The sequence below is a fragment of the Rhyacophila brunnea genome, unplaced genomic scaffold (assembly GCF_057557595.1).
Source record: "Rhyacophila brunnea isolate RB1 unplaced genomic scaffold, BYU_Rbru_1.0 scaffold_7, whole genome shotgun sequence".
NCBI classification, from domain to species: Eukaryota; Metazoa; Arthropoda; class Insecta; order Trichoptera; family Rhyacophilidae; genus Rhyacophila; species Rhyacophila brunnea.
The window spans coordinates 4909928-4932255 of NW_028233339.1; the positions used below are offsets into that span (position 1 = coordinate 4909928).

A 22328-nucleotide genomic window follows, 5' to 3' on the forward strand; every position below is an offset into this window, starting at 1 on the left:
CGCTTTAACCGAACAGTACCGAAAAATTTTTACCAGCGTATCAGAAAATCTGTTTCGTTTCAAGGCCTTTTTACCTCTCGAACCTCTCGCTACATTACTTCGCACAAAATTATGGTGTGTTTTATTGTGCAAATGAAATCTCTAGGAAAAAAAACTTTCTGATATTAAAAATTATAGTATTTTGGGCGTACGTACTATTTCTTTTTTGAACGCGGACCAAAATTATAGTACAAATATAATTATAGTACGGTTGGCAATACTGCCAATTTGGCAATAATTGCTTTTTAGCAAGTCAACTGAAAAATATTTTCTCCTAGCAACACTTTCGGAAAACGAAATAGAAAAACAAATATGGCGGCCTATTCCTTCATCGGCACTTGGGAAGTATGTAAAATGTTATTATTGCTTTTTAAAAGAATGCTTTGATGAATAAATACTTTTCTGTAATTCTAAAATAATAGATTTAAATATACATTCAATTTATTGTTCTACTTCATCTGATATGGCTCATTTGATGCATATATATCCGCACTTTATTGTACGTCTGACAGTTGACATTCATCTGACAGATACATTGGGCGTTTTAAATAATTTTCCTACTGTTGTTATGGCCCAAAATTCAAACCTACCATTCTGTGTATTTTACCATAAATCATCAGCAACTGCTTAAACTAATTTTCGCCGGTTGTGTTTTGATTACATAAGATTATGCTTAGTATTTTAATTCGATGTATATGTATGTACGAACATTGAAATCCAGTTGGAAAAATCTTAATTTATATAAATATACGTCACTCTATGCCACTAGGTGATGTCAATTGTTGTATACATTTTTAAAAATAATACTTGATTTAGTAACATCACAAAAATTACTTTACTAATTTACCTAATACCTTAAAATGTTTCATCTGAACGCATTATCAGCATTGTTATTGTTTCAATTATTTATAACAGTGAGATAGATTCTTGAATATAATTACACACCTACAGTCAAACTTGGTTATTACGATCACGGAAATAGCGAGATCTCGGATGTAATGAGGAAACATTCGTTGACATTTTAGTTTATGATTTTCTCCATACATTTATTTACTTTTATAACGAGCTACTTCTCGGGTATACTGAGCAAAACTGTTGATGTGTCGATCGTTTAAAAACAAAATTTTCAACCCTTAGCAATAAAATCCGACCGGACAGTTAACTAGACCGATGCCGCCGGGATCGGATTACGATTATGACACTAGTTAAGTATCTAAGTACCTAATTGGCATTTTCGCCGACAACATTGAAAAAGTATCCAAGCTTTGTGAAGTCCGGCGGCTCGGCACTTCATTACAATAAACAACTTCTTTTGTAGTTTATGAATGACATGCTTGTTTTGGGGATTTTTACGATGGTTTTCAGGTTTTATATATTCCATGCTTAAATAGAACGTGGCGCGAAAAATGTTATATAACGAGTAATGCCTATAATGAGCAAATTCAGTCAGTCCCATCTTCCTCGTAATAACCAAGTTTGACTGTATTATATACGAAACCATTAGACATTTTATAATAGTCAGGTTCTTTTACAAAAGAAAGAACAATTTTGATCTATTAGCAAACACTAAAACCTAATGTATTAAACTTATTAATGTTTCCACAGATAGAAACATGTTGGATACAAGGAAACTATGGAGTTGACTCGGAATTAGAAGGGTATGTGTATACAAGATATCGCCATTTTAGTTTTAGTTAGCCCAGGGAACACAAAATAATGGGAAGTGGGTTGCCTTCTCGGTGAGGCTGTAAGAAGTATTAACGAGTGTGGGAAATATCGGATAAACTTAAACACGTGTTAAAGAATATGTTATTGTCAATATTTACATCTATTTTATATCATAATATTCATTAAAGTTTGTCATGTAAAGGAGACGCGCATTCAATATTGGTAATATTAGCGCACTATGTATTTTCTTGCGTTTCATGGTCTGACCATCATAAAGTAATAAACCTAATCTAGCTTCAAAGTCTTCGTCGATGGTGACTGTCTTTCATATTTCTATCTTATTTATCTGTTCAGTTCGTTAGTTGTTTCATTAATACAATACTTACTATATTAAATATATCAAAAAATCATAGAATTTAAAAAATTTTATTGTAGAAATGAAAATGAACGCTTTTCAAATTTATATAATTAAAAATTGTATTAAGATGATTCAAATTGACCCATCGATGACAGAAGCAATAAATGCAACAATGGCGGCCGCCATTATTTTTTCAACTTATTAAAAACAACCAAAACCTAATACAACTTATGTATTTCTCAGTTACGGTAGGATGTGTCAGGTTTTGATGGTTTTAATTAAAATCGGCGGTAAGCTGAGGTAGATCATTCATTGCTGCATTTGCTTTTGTCATAGACGGATAGAATTGTATTTATTATTCATGAAATACAATTGTATATTAATAATTTTTAATTGTGTTCAATTACATTCATTTTGATTTCTACATTAAAAAAATGTTATTTTCGCCCGTTTTTTAAGTTTATCTTTGACAGTATATTTTTATCATTGAATTGAGAAAATAAAGGGACTTATCTTCCATCTATCTATCCAATGTAATATTATGTGAACAATATGTGTAAATGTGACATCTTAATCACAGCCTTAAGGGCGGATGTGCTCAGCGTTGGTCAAAATGGAGCTTTTTTTCTATTTTCAAAGCATGATCCTGGACATACCTTAAACGTTGTAGATAATCTATTTATATAATTTTGAAGCCTTATTATCCTTTATATTTATTTTAAACATTTGATGACTGCATAAAGTATTTTTATTACATAAAATAGTATTCTTTTAAACCTCTCGCTCTAATGTTTTAGAATATAGTCATATTTCAATACATAAATGTGGAGTGGTGTTAAGATTTTTTACATTTATTAATTTTTAAACGCATTTATAAAACCATCAGTATAATTTATATCGACATTATTATAGTGAAATATTGACGATAAAAAATTATATTGATAATCTTTGTGATCCCAAATTTGACAAGAATTAGGCATTTTATTATTCAAAAAATGGGCAAGATTAACACATTTGAATATAATTCTAAAGATACTCTTTATAAGCTGGGATCACAAAGATTATAAATATAATTTTTTATCGTAAATATTTCACTATAATAATGTCGATATAAATTATACTGATGGTTTTATAAATGCGTTTAAAAATTAATAAATGTAAAAAATCTTAACACCACTGCACATTTATGTACTGAAATATGACTATATTCTAAAACATTAGAGCGAGAGGTTTAAAAGAATACTATTTTATGTAATAAAAATACTTTATGCAGTCATCAAATGTTTAAAATAAATATAAAGGATAATAAGGCTTCAAAATTATATAAATAGATTATCTACAACGTTTAAGGTATGTCCAGGATCATGCTTTGAAAATAGAACAAAAGCTCCATTTTGACCTACGCTGAGCATGTCCCCCCTTAAAAGATGCCAAGTTTCTATGAACATTTCTTTGTTCACAACATTCTTAGGGCCAGATGCAGAGATGTCACTGTTAAATTAATCTAACTTACAAAAATGATTAACCTTAATAATTATAATAAATTACTTTGCATTATCTTACAGAACAAAATTCGTGCTGGATGATACGGGGGACGTAACATGGTTCCCCGATAGTGAAGAATCTTCCAACATTCCACTATTCTCCTGTGAAACTTATGAAATATACAGCACCAATATTCACGGAGCCATTGTCAGATTTGGTGCATATGCAGAGCACATTATAGAGTTTAGGGTGAGTAAAAAACTCTATGTAACGCAAAAAAAAAAACGTTAAAATGCACTATTATCCTATCCTCTGGTGATGGAATACTTCGCAGATGAATATACCACAAGGGCAAAGAATCCATGCTACATGATTCTTTAACATTTAGCTTGATTTGGAAAAAAAATAAGACTTGTGCTAATTGATTTATTCTTCCATCTGTATGTATTGAAATAACAACACTAAAAATTCGCAACATGTATATAATATAGTACATCCAAAAATCCTTACATTAGAATGTATGAAAATTATTAACACCCACTACAAAAAAATACTCTGAAAGATGTTGCTATCAAGCGTTTAACTGAACAAATTTTCGACCGACCACTGTATTGATGTATGCCTAGAACAGAATTTATTATTATTCTTTTTGTTTTCCTTTGTCTTAAGCCGGCTCTCACATCAAAACTCGTCTCACCTGTAATGTGTCGAATACGTCGATGTGACGTCATTATTATTCACAAAACACATTGCCAAATGGAGCTCTGCATATTAGTCAAATGCGACTGTTTAGTTTGAAAAAACATCTACTGTTGCAATCAACAAGTCGCATGCTTCTCGGACTGCGAGTCGAAGATGCCAGGACACATGCAAACACCTACGAATTGGTAATTCCTATACTGGCTCGCCGATCGCCGCATCCAAATATCTATGGGTTTCGAAGGTTACGTGCGACTTTTGCTAGGTAGATCGACGTTCTTAGAAGGTTCGATTTATGGCTGTGCAGCAGACGAGGCGAGTTGAGATGTGAGACCCGGCTAATGTCCAAATGCGACTTCTTACTACAGCTACTTTGCTATTCTTTGATGACAGAATGATTGGCACCGGATATTTATAATGTGCCAGAAGCAGTATTGACATTTTTTTCCATGCTGATTAATAAATTCCAAATGTGTAAAATTTACAGTATAGTATAATAAATTTGACTGAACAAACACTGGCCTGCAGCATTATGATGATTAAAATACTTGGGCGATAATAGTCATATTATCTTTCATTTATTTCAGGCTGAACCATCCCAGCCGGTTGATAGTGTAGTCCTTTCTTGCGAGGGCTGGTGTGTGCTAAACTGCGTACGGGTGACAAATGATGAACCCGATTGCAACCCCATCGAGGGTTTCAGTTTACTGCCTGCCGTGGAGGATGGCTTTTTTTCCGACATGGTCATCGAAGCACAAGACAATAAGCAGGTTTGATATTAAATAGATTACGATTTTTATTTAACGATTGTCATAAGTTAAAACTAACTTGAATAATTTATTTTCAGTTTCATGTCCATTCAAGCATACTGGGTCTATTGGGCACCGACATGTCCTGGTTGAGAGATCCTCCTCCGTTCTCCGGATTGCCGGAAGGAGTAGTCGGTTCTATATTGCACTGGCTATACGCTGAATGTCTCCCGAATGCGATGACGGAAGAACTCGCAGTGCAAGTCATCGAGGCGGTCAAAGAGTACCCTTGTATGTTAAAACTAGTAGAGGACTGTAAAGTTTACTTGAAAAATATGGCCTTAAAGCAGCGTAAGTCCTCATATCATATATCATATAGTAATACCACCTATCTATACTATAAATCTCAAATCAGTGGGTCTGTTCTATACACAAGGCGGTATCGATGGTAGTTTATCATAATATGTATGTATTGAGGCGGTTAATTGTTACAATAAGTCTAAACCAGGGGTTGACAAAATTTTTCATCAAAAGGGACAATTTTGAAATCAAAAATATTTGGCAGGCAGGCCGCTTCTTTATAAATATTTTCTGTTTTTAAAAAACATTAGGCAAAAAAATAAAAAATTATTACATTTTGTAAACTTATATTTTGAACTAAATGTACATTATTATTATTGTTCTTATTAATATACTAAAAAATAATATTTAAATTTTTTCACTACGTGGTTTATGCAATTGTTTATTTGAAACTAAATCCTGCAATTTAGGCTCAAACTACTAAGGCTACTTCCAAATAAAGAAGCCATTTGATGAGCATGTTTAACTATATTTGGATACACCTCAAGTGAAAGTCCTCATTCTTGCCAGAGAATATTTAATTTTAAATGTAATTTTTAATATTCGATATGAAGAATAAAAAATAATACAGATTTAACATAAATCTCGCGGGACACATCAAAAAGTTACGCGGGATATAAATGGGCCGCTGAACACACTTTATGAACCCCTGGTATAAACCGTTAAAAAGTGCTATGTTTTAACAGGCCCGCTATTGGCTGTGTGAACTTTTAGAGCGAGATAGACAGTTTTGACAGTTTGGACGGCTAACTTATTGTAATAATTATAATACAAATATGATAAAGTACCATCGATAACCGCCTTGTGTATAGAATAGACCCACAGGCTACTGACCTATTTCTACTTACTACTTTTTGGGTTTTAAAATTTAAGAAATATCCATATCATATAACTAGATAGGTAAGTAAGTATGTTCCAATTATTAATTTGATGGAACCAAACATTTGGTTTATCTGTCGGAAGAAATCTAGTAGCACTGATATAAATTGCTTTGTAATATACCTACCGATTTAATGTTGTACGTTTCTTGTTACAGAAATAGTTGAATTAGTGAGTGATATGCACACTTGTGCAAATCAAATAATAGAATATTTTAATACGCCTGGTGAGTGTTTGGGATGCCATCCAGCTAAATTGTGCCTAGTTGTGAAGCAATCAGTAAGGGAGACAGCAGTAGGTGAGTTATATGAAAACCAATTATCTGTCAATTGCAAACTCTAATTGTAATGTATTTTACTTTATAATGACGTTAGATAACAATTACATTAAATGTATAATTCACAATATGTTAACAAAAGAATAATTTGAAAAAATCCTATAATAGCGCGAGTACAAGTGCATGGATTTACGTGCGTATTATAAACTATTATGACAGTAACTCTTTACACGTAAAAGTGTGGCCATCTCATTCTTCAAGAGTAAGCGATGGTATTTGTCAAGTGGTGAAAATTGATTATCCTCAAAATGAGTACCTATAGTTCGTTTTTTTGCTGGCAGGTTCTCCACTATCGTTCTACTGCGCAAGCGTTGATCGAAAAAATTCCCTACTGTCGCATGAAAATTCAGAACCTTCCAAACTTTTTTGATTCATGCATGCAATCTTGCCAACTGCAAGATGATACATGTTTACCCATACATTTTCTTGCTATGGCCGTCAAATTACTGTCAACAGTAAATCCATGCACGTGTAAACGAGGGTATAACCAGGGACATCTCATGTATCAAAATACGTATATATTTGATCTCAATTTCAAAATAATGATGTTTATAATAATATTTATATACCTATTTTATGTGACCATGAAATGTTGATTTCTCAGTGGCGAAGGGTGACTTTTGGAAAGAAGTAGGCTGTGGAGAGAGCACACTTGTCAAGTAAATACTTACGGGAAATAAGAAGATAATCTGATATTACTACTGATGAATGACAACGACACACTAAATCGATGAAATTTCAAAAACTCGCTGACGATATAAAATTAAGCAATCCGTTTGAATTATGTATTATCGTAAACATTTATAAACATAACGTACGCTCAAAATATATTGTCATCTTTGAAAAAACCCGTTGTGTATCTGTTCCACAACAGTTTATAATTACTCCCGTAAAACTAAACATTTAAAAAAATACTTTTATATTTAAAACATTGACTAATGACTTAGATACTATATCAGATCCCAACTGACATAACTGACTGAATAAATTATCTTAGTCTATGACTCAACTAACTGATAAATAAAAATCACGAGATTATTTTTTACTTTTAACAACGATCAATATTTATATGTAATTGAATCCCATAGAAATTATTTTTTTAAATCTCATATTTATTTATTATTTGCTTAAAGTGGCAATCATCGACAATAAACATTTGCATAAAGAGTATAAGCTGACTCTGAGGCGCTTATAAATCCAGACCAAATTTGTAGACTTGCCTGAAGATATGTGACATCACAGCTATAGAAAATTGATTTTGGATTATCACGTTCAGATTTCAGTCATTCAGTTGAAAACAGAGGGCGCTTATCATTTGTTTTTGATTCTAAACTTGACTAAATTAAACAGTCGGCATTCTAGATTAAAATTCTGACAATAGATGACTCTCAATATTTGTATTTGTATTAATTATTTATATTTAAATTAAATACTTGAAGATATAGTTTTCTTAGAAGGTAGGCTTTAAATAATCGCCTAGTATGGAACCTTCGCCACCGTGATTTCTATAGGGAGAAAAGACAGACTGGATTACTCAATTTGTTACAACGGCATAATATTTTTCTGTTTATAGTAATTTTGTTCTTTTTGCAGCCGTAGTGAAGCTTCTGCTCCTATGCGAGTTGTTTTCAAAACGCAAGAATGAGCTTTCAAGAGAAGAGAGACACGAAGTCATTCGATATGCCCGATCTCGGTTACCAATCTTCATGTGTCAGCTTAGGAAACTATTAGAGTCCTTAAAAATTACCTTCAGCTCAATGACACCGGCTCAGCGACAGGAAGTCGCCACATATCTTGTTCCTGAGGTAATCACCCATCATTATTTCTCAATTTATATTATAAATGTAAAGTAGGTATACGTTTTATAACTTTGCACTTTTTACTACACTGATACGTCCCTTTGCCTGATTACCTCGCATAAAATTATATAAAATGATATTCACTTGTATTAATATATTATGTAATAATAAATAAATAAATAGATAATATATCAATGATCTAATGTTAATATCCCGTGACTTTTTACAAATTGTGCAGGAAGCTAAAAAAACTAAATATTTAATATCCCGTATCGTTAATAGTTCACACATGTAACTACATAACATAACATTAACCCATAACCATAAAAAGTAGTAAAGCAAAGCACATAACACCTAATATAATGATAACATCCAATAAAATGTGACATATTATATAAAGATAAACATCCAAATTTATTATATTACTTACTGTTTTACCTTTTAAATAATTCGAAAGTGACATTTTGAAACTGAATTCAACACACATCATGCAACACGCTTGACAGCTTAGAGGCAAGGTACGGGTTATTACAGGTTTATTCCTGCAATGTTCAGATATGGGAAATTACTAAAATGGCTGTATCAATTTTGTTAAAATAACTACAGATATGGGAATTTTGCAGTCGATGGCAGTTTTTTTTTTGTCTTTTGTTCAACAAAAAGTCACTTTCGTCATATAGGTCAGATATGGGGTATATTACATTAGACCATCGATATGTAAAAAATATTTATTTAGAATATATTACATCATTTTCATCCTACGGACCACATTGTAAATAAGGTAGTTTATAGGGGGTTTTCATCAAATGTTTTTGCCGCCCACTACAATAGAACAACGATTTTACATACACATTTTCCCCCTATTTGCGTGTATTTTCTGCACTCCCATTTTATTTAAGTAAATTTTTCTTTCCTGCAATTATTTACATCTGAAATATTTAAAATCCAATTGATTTTAGATATTCAATTTAATGCATGACAAACATTGAAATAAATTGCAGATGCAGTTGCATGTGAATTTCTATTTATAGACACATCTGCAATGTCCAAGATCATTTTCCATTTAGGAGTAGGCCGTCGTGTGTATTGTTTGTCATTTTGAATTTCAGCCTGAATATTTTAGTCACTTGTTGCTGATATTTTACATTTTCTCTCTATTTACATTTCTTTGTCATTGTCAGTTCTTTCAAAAATTTAAAATTGGGGTTTCACTGTGTATCATATTGTTGGCATGTATTATTAGTTATAATTATGGTGTAGCCAGACCCAAATCATAGATACAAAGAATTCTCGTTAAAATATCTGTTCATATCAACTTCTTCTTCCTGGCACTACAACCCTGTCTGGGTCTTGGCCTCCTCCTGCAACTGCCTCCATCCAGGTCTGTCAAAACCGTTTCCTTCCAGTTTAGAACCTTTAAATCCAACTTGACGCTATCGCTCCATCTTCTACAAGGTTGACCAGGTATAAATATTGAAGGCATATGAACAAATAGATTTGATATTTGAAGCAGAAACGAAAAAGAATGGGACGGGATCCGAGTGAAACAACCCGATACAACACTAGCAATGTAAAGTAATAGCAACCATAGACATTATTTGCAAACTTGCATACAGGAATAAATAGTAATTTCACACCTTACATCGTCCGTGGTGTCGCGAGAGTTCTTTCTAATATACATATTAGGTTATATCTAAAAATAGGTGGATAATAATAATTAATGTTTTGTCCTTTTTTCATTTCAGATAGAAGCAATATTAGATACTATTTCTGCGCTTATCTTCGAGGTGAAGACAGCTTTGGAATTAATAATGCAGGCCCTGACTCCCGTGGACGGCACTGAAAAGTGTGACAGTTCAGTGCCCGGGAAAGCGACCCGGGATGCTTTGGGAAAATCTTTGAGGAACGTGTTGAGAATAAGAGAACTTGCCAAGCTCAAAAACTTTCACCAAAAAGTTACATTTAGCCTTATGCATTTGCTCCATAAGAAGTTAGTATTTTAATAATGCTATTACATAAGTTTAATGTCTTGTTAATGTTATACATGTTTAAATCCAAGTGACCACTTTGTAAACAATGTTCTGCGCATGATAATCACATCATACCAGTCACACTCAAATTCGAGTCATAATGCCGTCCTACTCGTAGACTGAAGATAGTATTGACGTTTGCAACACTGGTCGCTAATTCACACAGCTGCACAGCAGTTTAATTTGTTTACTAGAAGTCAATGGATGCATTTATTACTCAATTCAATAAGTTTACAATGGTTATAAGTAGCCGAAGGTGACCCTGTGTATCACATCATGATTGAAAGTGAAATAGCAGATGAAGTTATGATCTTATAAAATGCGGATGGAAGTGAAGATAGTGAGGAAGAACATACAACACGCCCAAAAACAAAGTTATCGACGATCTAATAATATTTATTGACTATTCGTCAGGTAACGAAGTTCAACTATATTACCCGCATATAAAAAAACAGCAGACTTCAAAAGTGCATACAAAAAATACCTGATTCTTTTTTCAAAGCAGGATTATGAAATGCAAGCGTGTCGAAATCAAACATTAACGTAACTCCACAGCAGGTGTGTCTGGATATATCATCCGAAGACGAATAAACAAAATTTTATATGTGTTTTTATATAACGGACTTTCGGGTCTTTCGGGACATTAGTCTGTTATATCAAGGTTCTACTGTACTGATGTTAATACTGATCGTGTACGGGTAACTTTGGAGCCCATAAGATACTCATGACTAGGGATTCCAATCCCGGGATCCCGAGCTATTTTCGATACCTATGAATCCCGGGATTGATAAACATAATCCTGGGATTTCGGGATTGATTTTTTTTATCCATTTTTATGGAAAATAAAATAAAAGCGAAAATATAACAGAAAAAATACTTTCAATAAAAAATAACTACATTAGAAATAAACTGAGTTTGAATGAAGTTTGATTTATACCCATGTGGAGGTTGCCGATTCATTTTAGTTTTTCACATAATTTATTAAAAATTGAAAGATTGGAAAAAAAAACAATGCTTCGCACTATTAACAAAGTTATTCCACCATGATATCATACGTTTTACGGCAGTTTCAGATTTGGCTAACTAATTAGATTTATGAAGCGGAAAGGCCTTAAGGTGACGCATCAGTGAAACGCCAAATAATTTTCAATTGTACGCGCGACGAAATTTTGGACTCGCTGCTATTCACTGAGAGAATGTTGACCCGGGAACACGTCACTTTGCTGCGTGATAGCGACGGGTCAATTAATTCTAAAATCGTGTAAAGATGACTAAAAACGTTACCCATTTACTTTAAAAAGAAAACATGTCAATGAATATATTATTATTGTTACTAGTAGAACAATAAACTGAACATAAAATGGACGTATGTTGGATTTATATGACAATTAATATTTCGTTTGACAGGCGTCATTTTCACCCGCCACCCGCAATCCGCGCATCGCCTAGCGACGATCTTTTTAGACCGTGCCTCAACTAATGCATGGCCTTAAGTACGCCATGATTATTTGCTATACTACTTTAAATCTCGCCAATCCATTCATTAAGTCTTTACTATCAGAAACAGCAATCTCCTATTAAATTTACATAATTATTTATATTACAATATTATTTACTCCGTTAAACTTGTGTATTTCCAAGATTGAACGTATACAATATTAACAATAAATGTTTTAAATAGTATAAATTATACTAGATTTATTTTTGACCGATTTTATCAATGTTATTTGTAAATATACAAATTTTATATAAACAATGGAAAAAATGCCAATCCCGGGATTGTCAAATTGTAATCCCGAAATCCCGGGATCAGAATTTTGGCTCGGGATGAGATTCCCTACTCATGACATCCTCCGGTATTGTCAAGCTTTTTCGCGCTTTGTGATTACAAGATTCCAGAAGTTATGATGACTGGAAGCTTTAAGATTTCAAGGCTATCTGTAAATGTTATGTTCATAAAATAAGGATGCCCTTTCTTTGTTAACTTTGTATGCTTTTGCTATTCCTGTTATTAAATTGATTCTCAATTTGCAGAGAGAGCTTTGCCGAAATGAGTGATAACAACAGAGTTCGATCAGTGTCTCGTAACTTGGAGCAACTGGTGGAAGAGTTGCCGGTCTTTTTGCTTCGTCTCGAAGAGGTCACCACCGCCATGGATGATCGACTGCAGTGGAGGGAATTTAAATTCTGTTTTAAAGTCGCCACTAGTAAAGTAGTAAGTCAACACAGTGGATTATTATAGATGCATCTGGTACACTTTCATACACAAATATGTACTCATCAGCAACATCTTCTTGGCTACATGTTAAAACTGTGAACTAACATGCTCCGCCCAATTTTCAACCGCAATTCCATTATAAACTAACAAGCTCCTCCCATTTAGTAGACTACGCCTAGAAGATGTTGCAGAAGAGTACATACGTACATTTTGTAAATAAAAATTGACCCCCTCATTACATAAAAATATATTGTTTTTTTTATAATAGTCAGTCACATGGACATACAGTCGAACTTGGTTATTACTCGTTATAAGCGTTACTCGTTATATCAGAGAATAGGTATTTTTAAATGAGCGGCCACATAACACAAAAAGTCAAAAATAAAAAATCTGAAAACCATTGTAAAAATCCCAGAAACAAGCATGGCATTCATAAACTACAAAAGAAGTTGTTTATTGTAATGAACGCTGGTAGGTACCTACTGACTTCACAAACCTTGGGTTTTTTACTGATTACAACGATATGCGTGTGAGATACCCGGGGTTCCAGCGGCTAGCTCAGGTGTCCATCGAACCCCGGATTCACATAAAAAGATATTTTAAATTGAGGAGAAATTAAATGAAACCACGTCTGTCTCGTGCGTAACTTGGTATTATCTTATATTTTACATTTTCTTTACACGTTTACATATTTTGTTTTAACAATAAGTTTCGCAGGTCCGTACATGTTGGAAAAGGGACGCTCACTAACTTTCTTTTCTCTTTTTCAAACTCCGCGTACCCACGCCGCCCAGCAAAAAGGACTCTCGTGATTGGCCAAATTTTATCGCGTGATGTTTTTGATTTGACGAATCACGAGGACCACCCCGGCGCAGGCGCGTGGAAATTTGAACGTTGCCGGCAAGCGTGGCAAAATTTATTATATTTGAATAAGTACTTATATTTAATCTTAAAATTATCTCTTTCATCCATCATCATTTATACTTTTTAAATTAAATTAAATTTATCTTAATTACACCTCCGCCCAATATGTGATTTTCACACACCGGACGAAGGCCTTTACTTATGAATAAAAATAAAAAATCAGATTAGATGTTTTATGAAGCCGTTTCTAGAGGTCAGGGTTACGTTTCGACTTATGACTACTAAATGATTATTTTACATCGAGAGAAGCCCGCCTGTAACAGGGGTGTATCACGTGGATACTTTTTCAATATTGTCGGCGAAAACACCAATTAGGTAGGTACTTACTTAACTAGTGTCATAAACGTAATGCGATCCCGGCGGCATCTTGACCAATCGGATTTTATTGCTTAGGGTTGAAATGTTTTTAAACAATCGACACATTAACAGTTTTAAGAAAATTTTTGACGATATTTTAGCTTGGTATATCCGATAAGTTGCTCGTTATAACAGTGAATAAATATGTATGGAGAAAATCTTCAACTAAAATGTCAACGAATCTTTCCTCATTACATCCGAGATCTCGCTATATCCGTGATCGTAATAACCGAGGTCAACTGAATTTAAAAAGACAGTCTGATAAATCTTTTATTTTCTTTATTTCAGTCTGGTATACTATCAAAGCTAATTTTACACCGGGAGACACTCCAAGATGTGATTGTGAGGTTTTGCTCACTAGTACAGAGGGAGGCGTTCACGATGGGTTTGCTCGGCTTGGGCATCCTTCATTCGACAGCTCAAGTTATGGGCACATCCGCAATGGGCGCCGCTCAGCATGCCGATCAATACAAAGACTCCACACAGCCCAAGAGAGAGCACACTACGCAACATGGATTTAAGGTTTGCTTTTGCTTTGATGTTCAAAATTAATTACCCAAAAAGCCTTTTATATTCCATGTATGGTGGCGAACCTATAGCACCCGTGCCATAGGTGATTTGAGCCAGAGATGCCATAGATGATTTTGCATGACGCGAATGTTTTATTTTTAAGAGAAAAAAAATACTGTAATAAAAAATAGCAGGCAAATTACGTTTAATGTAAATATATAATTGTATAGGTCGGATCTTAGGCTTTATTATCATCATCATCATCAGGGGCGCGACAACTCGGTGTGGGTCTTGGCCTCCTCCAACAGCTCCTTCCACCTGTCCCTATCCAGTGTGGCCGCTTTCCAATTTGGTACCCTTAGAACACGGCAGTCATTGGCAGCTCCATCCAACCAGCGAATGTTTGGCCTGCCTCTTCTTCTACGCCCGATTGGATTGCCAGACATCACTCTCTTTGCCGGTTCATTGTCATTCAACCTTAGGCTTTATGCGTCACATATAATATTAACACACTAACCTCATCAGGCGGCGGGGAAGCCGTGCTGCGAACCTCTGATTTTGATCGATCTACAATGCTTGCGACTATTGTAGCGTGAGAATACCTCATCTGATTGGAGCAATTATTGTATCAATTTGTGCGTAAAGAACCTAATTAAGTAATACAAACAGTAACAAACAATTTCACTTCTACCACAAAAATAAGTAGTAGTAGTAATTCTGACACAGTTTCAAAATTGGTGGATTGAAATGTAGCGTTATTTTAAAAAAGTGATAAAGCTATAAGTCTGCTATGTTCTGTGAGTGGTATCTGGAATATCATCATTTTTAATAGGATTCTTAAAAACTACTTTCTCCTCATGAAAAACTGCTCGGCACGTCTGAGAGTCGAAAAATAATATTTGAGAAATTTTGACACGCGTACATAAAAAGGTTCACCAACCCTGACATAGGTACTTGATATGTAGTGATATGTTTTTATCTCAGTGTGGCTGTTGTAAATAAATCGCTGAGCACAAGTGTGAAGGTGGTTACAAATGAACCTATGATTTGGTAATCAGCCTTAGTAAGTAACCTTATTACATATCAGTTTTTAAATCTTCTTTTCGAAGAACTTTCACGACTACGGCTGTATTGACTAAATAAAAAATATGAATTTTTATTCCTCTTTGTAGCTCAGTCTGGTGGAATCTCTAATGAAGCCTCCACCCGTGAACCAAAGCTGTCTATCTAAAGCGGCCGCAAAACTTTTGAAATCGGAAAGGTTTGCCGACATGGTGTTTGAAATTCCAGTACAGCAATCAGCTCAATCAGCCCCTAATAGCATTTCCAAACCTCCCGTGGACAATAATCTGACAACATTTCCTACTAAAGTTATAGACATCAAAGGTATGTAACTAAATTAATATTCGTACTATTTATCAAATTATTTTTTGAAAATGAAGTATCATCAATAATTGCCTATGTTTGAGTCATTTATATCCAATATCCAATCTACCTTCCTCACCCCGATCCCATATACAAAAATAACTCTAAAGTTGTCATTATATTGAGATGCATGTCGTGTACTGTCATGCTATCACGCCGACAAATTTAGTGGTTTTAATTTTATGGTTTCGTCATTTTCACGAACACGATCTCTGTAAATTCAATGATGGAGTAACCTAGTAACAAGTCTCTGTAAATTCAATAATATTTTGAACAAATTTTGAACAAATAATACACAACATTCTTATAGAAAATATATAGTGCCAACCGCTAAAAACAAAAAGCACGTGATTTTGACATGCTTCGAAAATGTGTAGGCATGTAGAAAGTGATAAAAAACGTTCATTGAGTCATACAGGTGTCGATGCAGTGCAGTACAACGTGAGGTGACCTCATTGTTACCCTGGTAATTTCGGCAGATTTTGCTAACTGACAATGTTCGTTTAAAGGTTCAAAATGTGCTACGGGATGGGAGCATCACTTTGATAACATTTTAAACACCAAGAAAAATGACATTACACACTTTTTTCCCATAGCGACAACTTACTGTGACGTCACGTGATAGTAAGTGACGTGCACCATAATATTTTTCACGCTTAATGAACATTTCCATTTATTTATTGCAGTGGGTATGTATATAACATGAGCTCAAGTACACATTCTGCCAACATATATCTTCAGTTAGCGATTCCAATCCGTCAATCTGCATCTTTTCCCATAATATGGTTGCAGTTACGTTCTCCCTCCCAATACAGTCCACTTGCTCATGTTAATAATAATAATTACAACCATAAATTCAGCCAATTGTAAACCGGCTAATTGAATTCAATTTTAAATTGACTGGTGTCCCATTTATTTTAAAGCCTCCAGTGAAGCCTCTTCTTCTGATAGTACCAACAATACACCCTCTCGTATGGAAAACATGGTTGTGAACATGGAGGAAAACGGAAGTATCATTATGAAAGCTCATAGAGTTGTTGTAGCAGCTAGGTGCGACTGGTTTAGACGAGCTTTACAATCTGGAATGAAAGAAGCCATTCACAGGTAATAAATACATCATATAAATAAACCTACTCCAGCTCTTAGCTATAGCTTTCCCATTATATCATGGCTACGAACGTCTTAGCGGTGAACTGTGCAACTACAGATCCCCCACACTTTCAGATATATTCGCATGCACCCAACCCCCGCTCAAGTATTTACTGCTGCATAGACTGTCATAAAATTACAACCAAGATATGATCAGCGTTGCCAATTTAGCATTTTTATTGGCCAGATCTAGGTTTTTTTGATAGGCATCTAATCTAGCTTGCAAAAATCGCATCTGCCTTGTGGCGTTTTTACTATCGTTTTTTGATGCCACCAACAGCTTTAAATGTGTTGAAAAACGCTAGATATTAAGTTTATTTATTTTCATGCGCATCAAATTTGTGTCTTTCAAAGTGAGAAATAAAACACGATGAAACAATTTCATGCATTATTTAATGTTTTTTGTATATTATTCCAAGTCTCTGCGTATATAAAATAATAATTTAGCAATTATTAATCTAAAACGTGTGTTCTTTAATTCTCTATGTCTGTCCTACAAGAAAGAAGCTATCGTCTTCAAACATAAAATGAAACTTGAACGCCGTTGACACAGTATAGGTGTTTGTTGTCAAAGTTTGTAGTAATTTTGAAATATATTTCTCTTTAAATGTGTAGTTTTTACACGTATCGACATTTTTTCGATTTTTGCAATTTTTTCGATAAGCGAAAACAAAGGTATTGACTTTGTTCTTGGTAGAATAAGTAAATTCACTTGCAATTTTATTTTCACAAAATCTAGCATTTTTTCCTACCAAATAGCTTGTTTTCGTACCCCGTCTGACATGTTTTTGTCAACAGTTGGCAACATTGGATAAGTATGTTGATAGTATTTATTTAATTTTTGTTACGATTTTTGATAAATGCGGGTGATAACAGTCTGAAGTTTGCCACAAAAGAATCTGCGATCAAAATTAATTGCAACTAATTTAATCATTGATTGAAAGTTATAACTCCTATCCGTCTTTCTTATTCATCCCATTTCTTTTTCAGGCGAATTGTTATCCACGATACAACGCCAGGCCTATTTAGAAAGTTGCTATCGTATCTTTACACGGGAAAGCTGGATACGAGAGTTGCGAATGCTGAACACCTCACGGAACTGGTGTTGCTCGGCGATCGGTACGAGCTGGACTCTCTCAAGCACGCCTGCGAGAAAACATTGGCCGTAAAGTTCTTGGACAAAGACAGTGTCTTTTATTACTTGAGCCTGGCGGATCAGTACAATGCGTCATATCTTAGGGTTTGTGTTTTAATTAATTTCATGTATGTTCTCTTGTTTTTGATTTGATGGGCAGTTTTGTATACAATTATATTTAATGCAACCAGCTTAACATTTTACCAACCGCTTCCGCCATTGTTGTATCCCGTCGCAAACAATCGCCAATGTGTCATCTTTAGATACGTGCAGCTCTGCCATACAAAATTAATTCCATATGCGAGTTTTGCTTTACGAATTTATCAACAGATATTTAAACATACACTCGCAATATGAATTCACAATAAAATACTTATATGTTTTACATTTTTTCACAGATGTCAGTCATTTTAAAAATTTGTTTTATTTGATTTTATTGGCATAAATTTCATACACCCATTTTTATCCGTCAATCCCGCGGACACACACCATTATTCAGAGCAGTGGTTACCAGTGGCGGCCGGTGGTTACCAAAATTGCTTTCATAGGGGGTGCACTAAAAACTTTCTTACCTTATTTAAAAAGAAGATCAATTCGGCATTGCTTAGCGAACACCTCAATTACTTTCTCATTAAAGTCTGGAACTGATTGTAAAAGTTTTTTCTCGATGTTTAACACAGATAGACAATTAAGTCTGTCCTGGTTTATGGTATTTCTTAAAAACGATTTAATCCTTTTAAGGGTTGAAAAACACCTTTTACTTTCCACAGATGTCATCGGAATTGTACAAATGATTTTTAAAATTTTAGTACATTGGGAAAATGATGTCATTAAATTATTATTATAAAACAATAAAATAGCTATAGCACCATCCGCGTTTCTAAAATCGTCCCTATTGTAAATAACTGATAATTCGTGTTTAAGTTTAAATTTATCCAAAAAGTCATATGATTCCAGGGTCATTTTAAAATCATTCTCAGGAAAATTAACCCTGTGTACCCTTCAAAATGTTCACAATAAAAAAGTTTCGCCGCTAGCAAATGTCTATTATATTCAAGCCTATCTTTCATTTGGACTAATATTAAATCACAGACATCTTTACACATTTCTATATTGTTAAATTTTATTCTTTTACTGGGAGGCTCGGATAAACTTTCAAGGGAACTTTTAACATTATTAACAGACACTTCAAAATCACAAATAAAACGTTTTATCAATACGGAGTCGTTTCGAGATTGCAATTGTTTAAATAAAATGTCACAATGAGGCATTATCCGCCGAAAAAATTATAGCCAAAACATGAAATGTTCATCTGTGAGATACCGCAGAAGCATATCTACTTGATTAATTGTATTGCTATCATTTTCACTGTTTAATACTTTGGACGCGGAAGACGCACACGGTGCGTAATGACCAGGCGGCCGATCGATGTAATTAACGTGCATTTTAAAGGGGGCAATTAAAATCTCATTATCTATTCAGCAGCGAAAGCGTTAATATTGCTTCCATACACTCCTTAAGTGGTTCGTAATATATGTAAACGGTGTCAATAGATTTAATGTTAAAATTCCACCTCGTTTGTGGGGACTTTAGATCGCGGCAGCAGAAACTAAACTGAACAGTGAACTGCAATAATTTTTCAAGACAATATAAAAAAAATATATATAACTATCGTTTGTTTTGAATACTTACGTATTTTTCGACACAGGATATTGAATTATTGACGACAAGGCCCTTCGTCTACAAAATAAAATAAAGTCTAAAAAATTGCGTCGGCAATAAAACTTAGCGCGAGTCGGGTATTGTTAAACATATGACATCATGTTATAATAATTTACTCACTTGCTAAAAGAACATGATAACTCAGATATTATTTTTTTATAAATATAATAAAAATATAAATTCAAATATTTGCAAATATAGAACGATTTAAGGATCGTAACCATAATATTTATGTTGATAATTAATTTGTATTCAATATCAGCCTATTTCCAATGAATTTATATGAGATTTAAATAAAAAAAATCTATTTTTTATCAATCCTGCTAAATCTCAGTTACTACATTTTTCCGCGTATTCCTACTGTTTTTTTTTTGTGTCGAATTTTATGAACTGGTCGGCGTCCCAAATAGCAATTAAATCTTGTGTTTTTATGACATGTTTATGACTCTCACGCGTCGGGTTGAACTGTTATTACACAATGCAATATGAATGGCAAACTAAGATTGATATTAGTGCGTTCACCACGAGCGCACGATTTCGATGACTATTCAGTGAGTACATGCTTTTGGTGTAAATTTAATGGATTAAATTGCGATAAACGAGTGATGACTTATGAATAGTATTGTTGCACATTGAGTGATGTTTAGGAAAAAGCAGTGCAGCGCACATGCATGGTGTTAGAGGAGCCGCCGCTGGTGGTTACATGCATGTCAGATGTCATTCTGAAGTGATGGCGTGTGAAATGGGTATTTAATCGTACTAAAACTGTCCTTCTTTTCATGAATAGGCTTGTGTTTTGAAATATTTTTTTATTATTATATTGCATTAATAACTGCCGCCTTCATATCGTGCCAATTTATACAATGTTTCTTCTTTATATTGATGTACATATAATATAAATAAAATTTCTTATGGCTGTTTCAGGAATCATGTGTGAAATTCATTGCCACTCGTGGAGACATGCTGAAAGGAGATCTGTTTGCCGAACTGCCTCCGTCCCTCCAGCAGGAAGTGTATGCGGTGGTGGCCGTGTGGCCCCTGGACATGGGAATGGGGATGGGGATGGGCGGACGCAGGAGGCGCCGATACACTGATGCTGCTGCTGATCATCTCAGTATGGAAGCATTACTGGATCGGGCCAGCCTAGATGATGAGGTACATATGTCAATTTTTTGAATTTATAATATGAATAGTGAACTGCAAGATACTTTTCCAATGAAGATTTGTTCCTAAATTTGAAGTGTGATTGAAACTTGATAATATTCATAAATATAGGTACATACATACACCATTAATTATTGTATTCTGTCAATGTGCAATTATCTTAATTTTCTATGGTTTTCATCATCATGGCACTACAACACTTAGCAGATCTTGGCCTTTTCCCAGTCTGTCTTTGGCCGAATATTTATACAAATGTAGTCCATACATCATAAACAAATCGTAATAGACTTTACTAATCTAGTTATGACTGACGAAATGCTGACGAATTGCTTTCGCTCCCTTGTTTTGTTTTGACAACAAAACATACATATTAAAGTGCTACAAATCATTTAAGATCATATGCTTGAGGACTTATACCTATTTATACCTGTGACATTTTCAAAGATGACATACTCATATTATGTAAAATATCAATACAACATTATTTACTATTTGACCATTTATACAAAAAAAGTTTACCGACCCCTGCTTTAAATCCAAACGTAGATGCTGGATTCTGGACATTCTACCACACATCCGTTGAAGGTGTATATATAAGTATATATAGTGCAATTATGAATTTTGAAATAATTATTATTCTTCATTGTACCATGAAAATTTAATAATTTGAATACGGTTAACACGAAAAAGGTTGGAAACTTAAAGCATATTATATAGGTTTCCACTATGGGAAGAAGAAATCAAAATTTAATCCGTCTATAATTATTAGTTAATTAAGTAATATTAAGAATATCAATATCATCTGAAATTGAGTCTCACTTATATTATGTGAAATTGCAGGGATCCAACTCAGAATGCAGCAGCGTGGAAGAAATAGAGATAGACCGGGGGCGCTTGAACGAATGCCTGGCAAGACTGCGGGACGTGCTGGGCCCCCGGGTTCCTCTGGATGACCTAAACCGAATAGCGCTGGCCGCCGACTGCGATGCGAACAGGGCTGTCAACTTTTACTACTCCTCCTCGCAGAGCCCGCCCGAGCATTCATGAGTCGACCTCTCCACATCGCGTTATATCTTGATCCATCGCCATTGACCTGACTTCGACGACTGTAGCATCTAAGACAAAATTAATCTCAATGTATCTCGATGCATTTCGCTAACAATGTTGGGATGGGTTGGGTTTTTTGATCTCAATACTCTTTTACCGTGCTTTCGCTTATTTCTTTCTTTCAGCCTCCTCTTCTGATCAATCATAAAAGAATATATACTTACTCAGTTGGATATATTCTTTTGAAAGTACAAAACATTCGAAAGTTGTAAAT

The 22328-nt window shown here is 34.2% G+C and overlaps 1 protein-coding gene across 1 annotated transcript; it reads left to right on the forward strand.

Moving 5' to 3' along the window:
- The first annotated feature begins 336 nt into the window (after positions 1-336).
- Positions 337-22056, forward strand: LOC147064394 (uncharacterized). Its single transcript, XM_085957847.1, has 15 exons — positions 337-384; positions 1645-1697; positions 3631-3799; positions 4837-5019; positions 5097-5349; positions 6395-6535; positions 8168-8379; positions 10119-10363; positions 12438-12618; positions 14191-14424; positions 15585-15798; positions 16761-16941; positions 17977-18226; positions 20768-20998; positions 21848-22056. Exons 1-15 carry the CDS (start codon positions 352-354, stop codon positions 22052-22054), a joined length of 2787 nt encoding a protein of 928 aa, XP_085813973.1. The 5' UTR covers positions 337-351; the 3' UTR covers positions 22055-22056.
- The last annotated feature ends 272 nt before the right edge of the window (positions 22057-22328 follow it).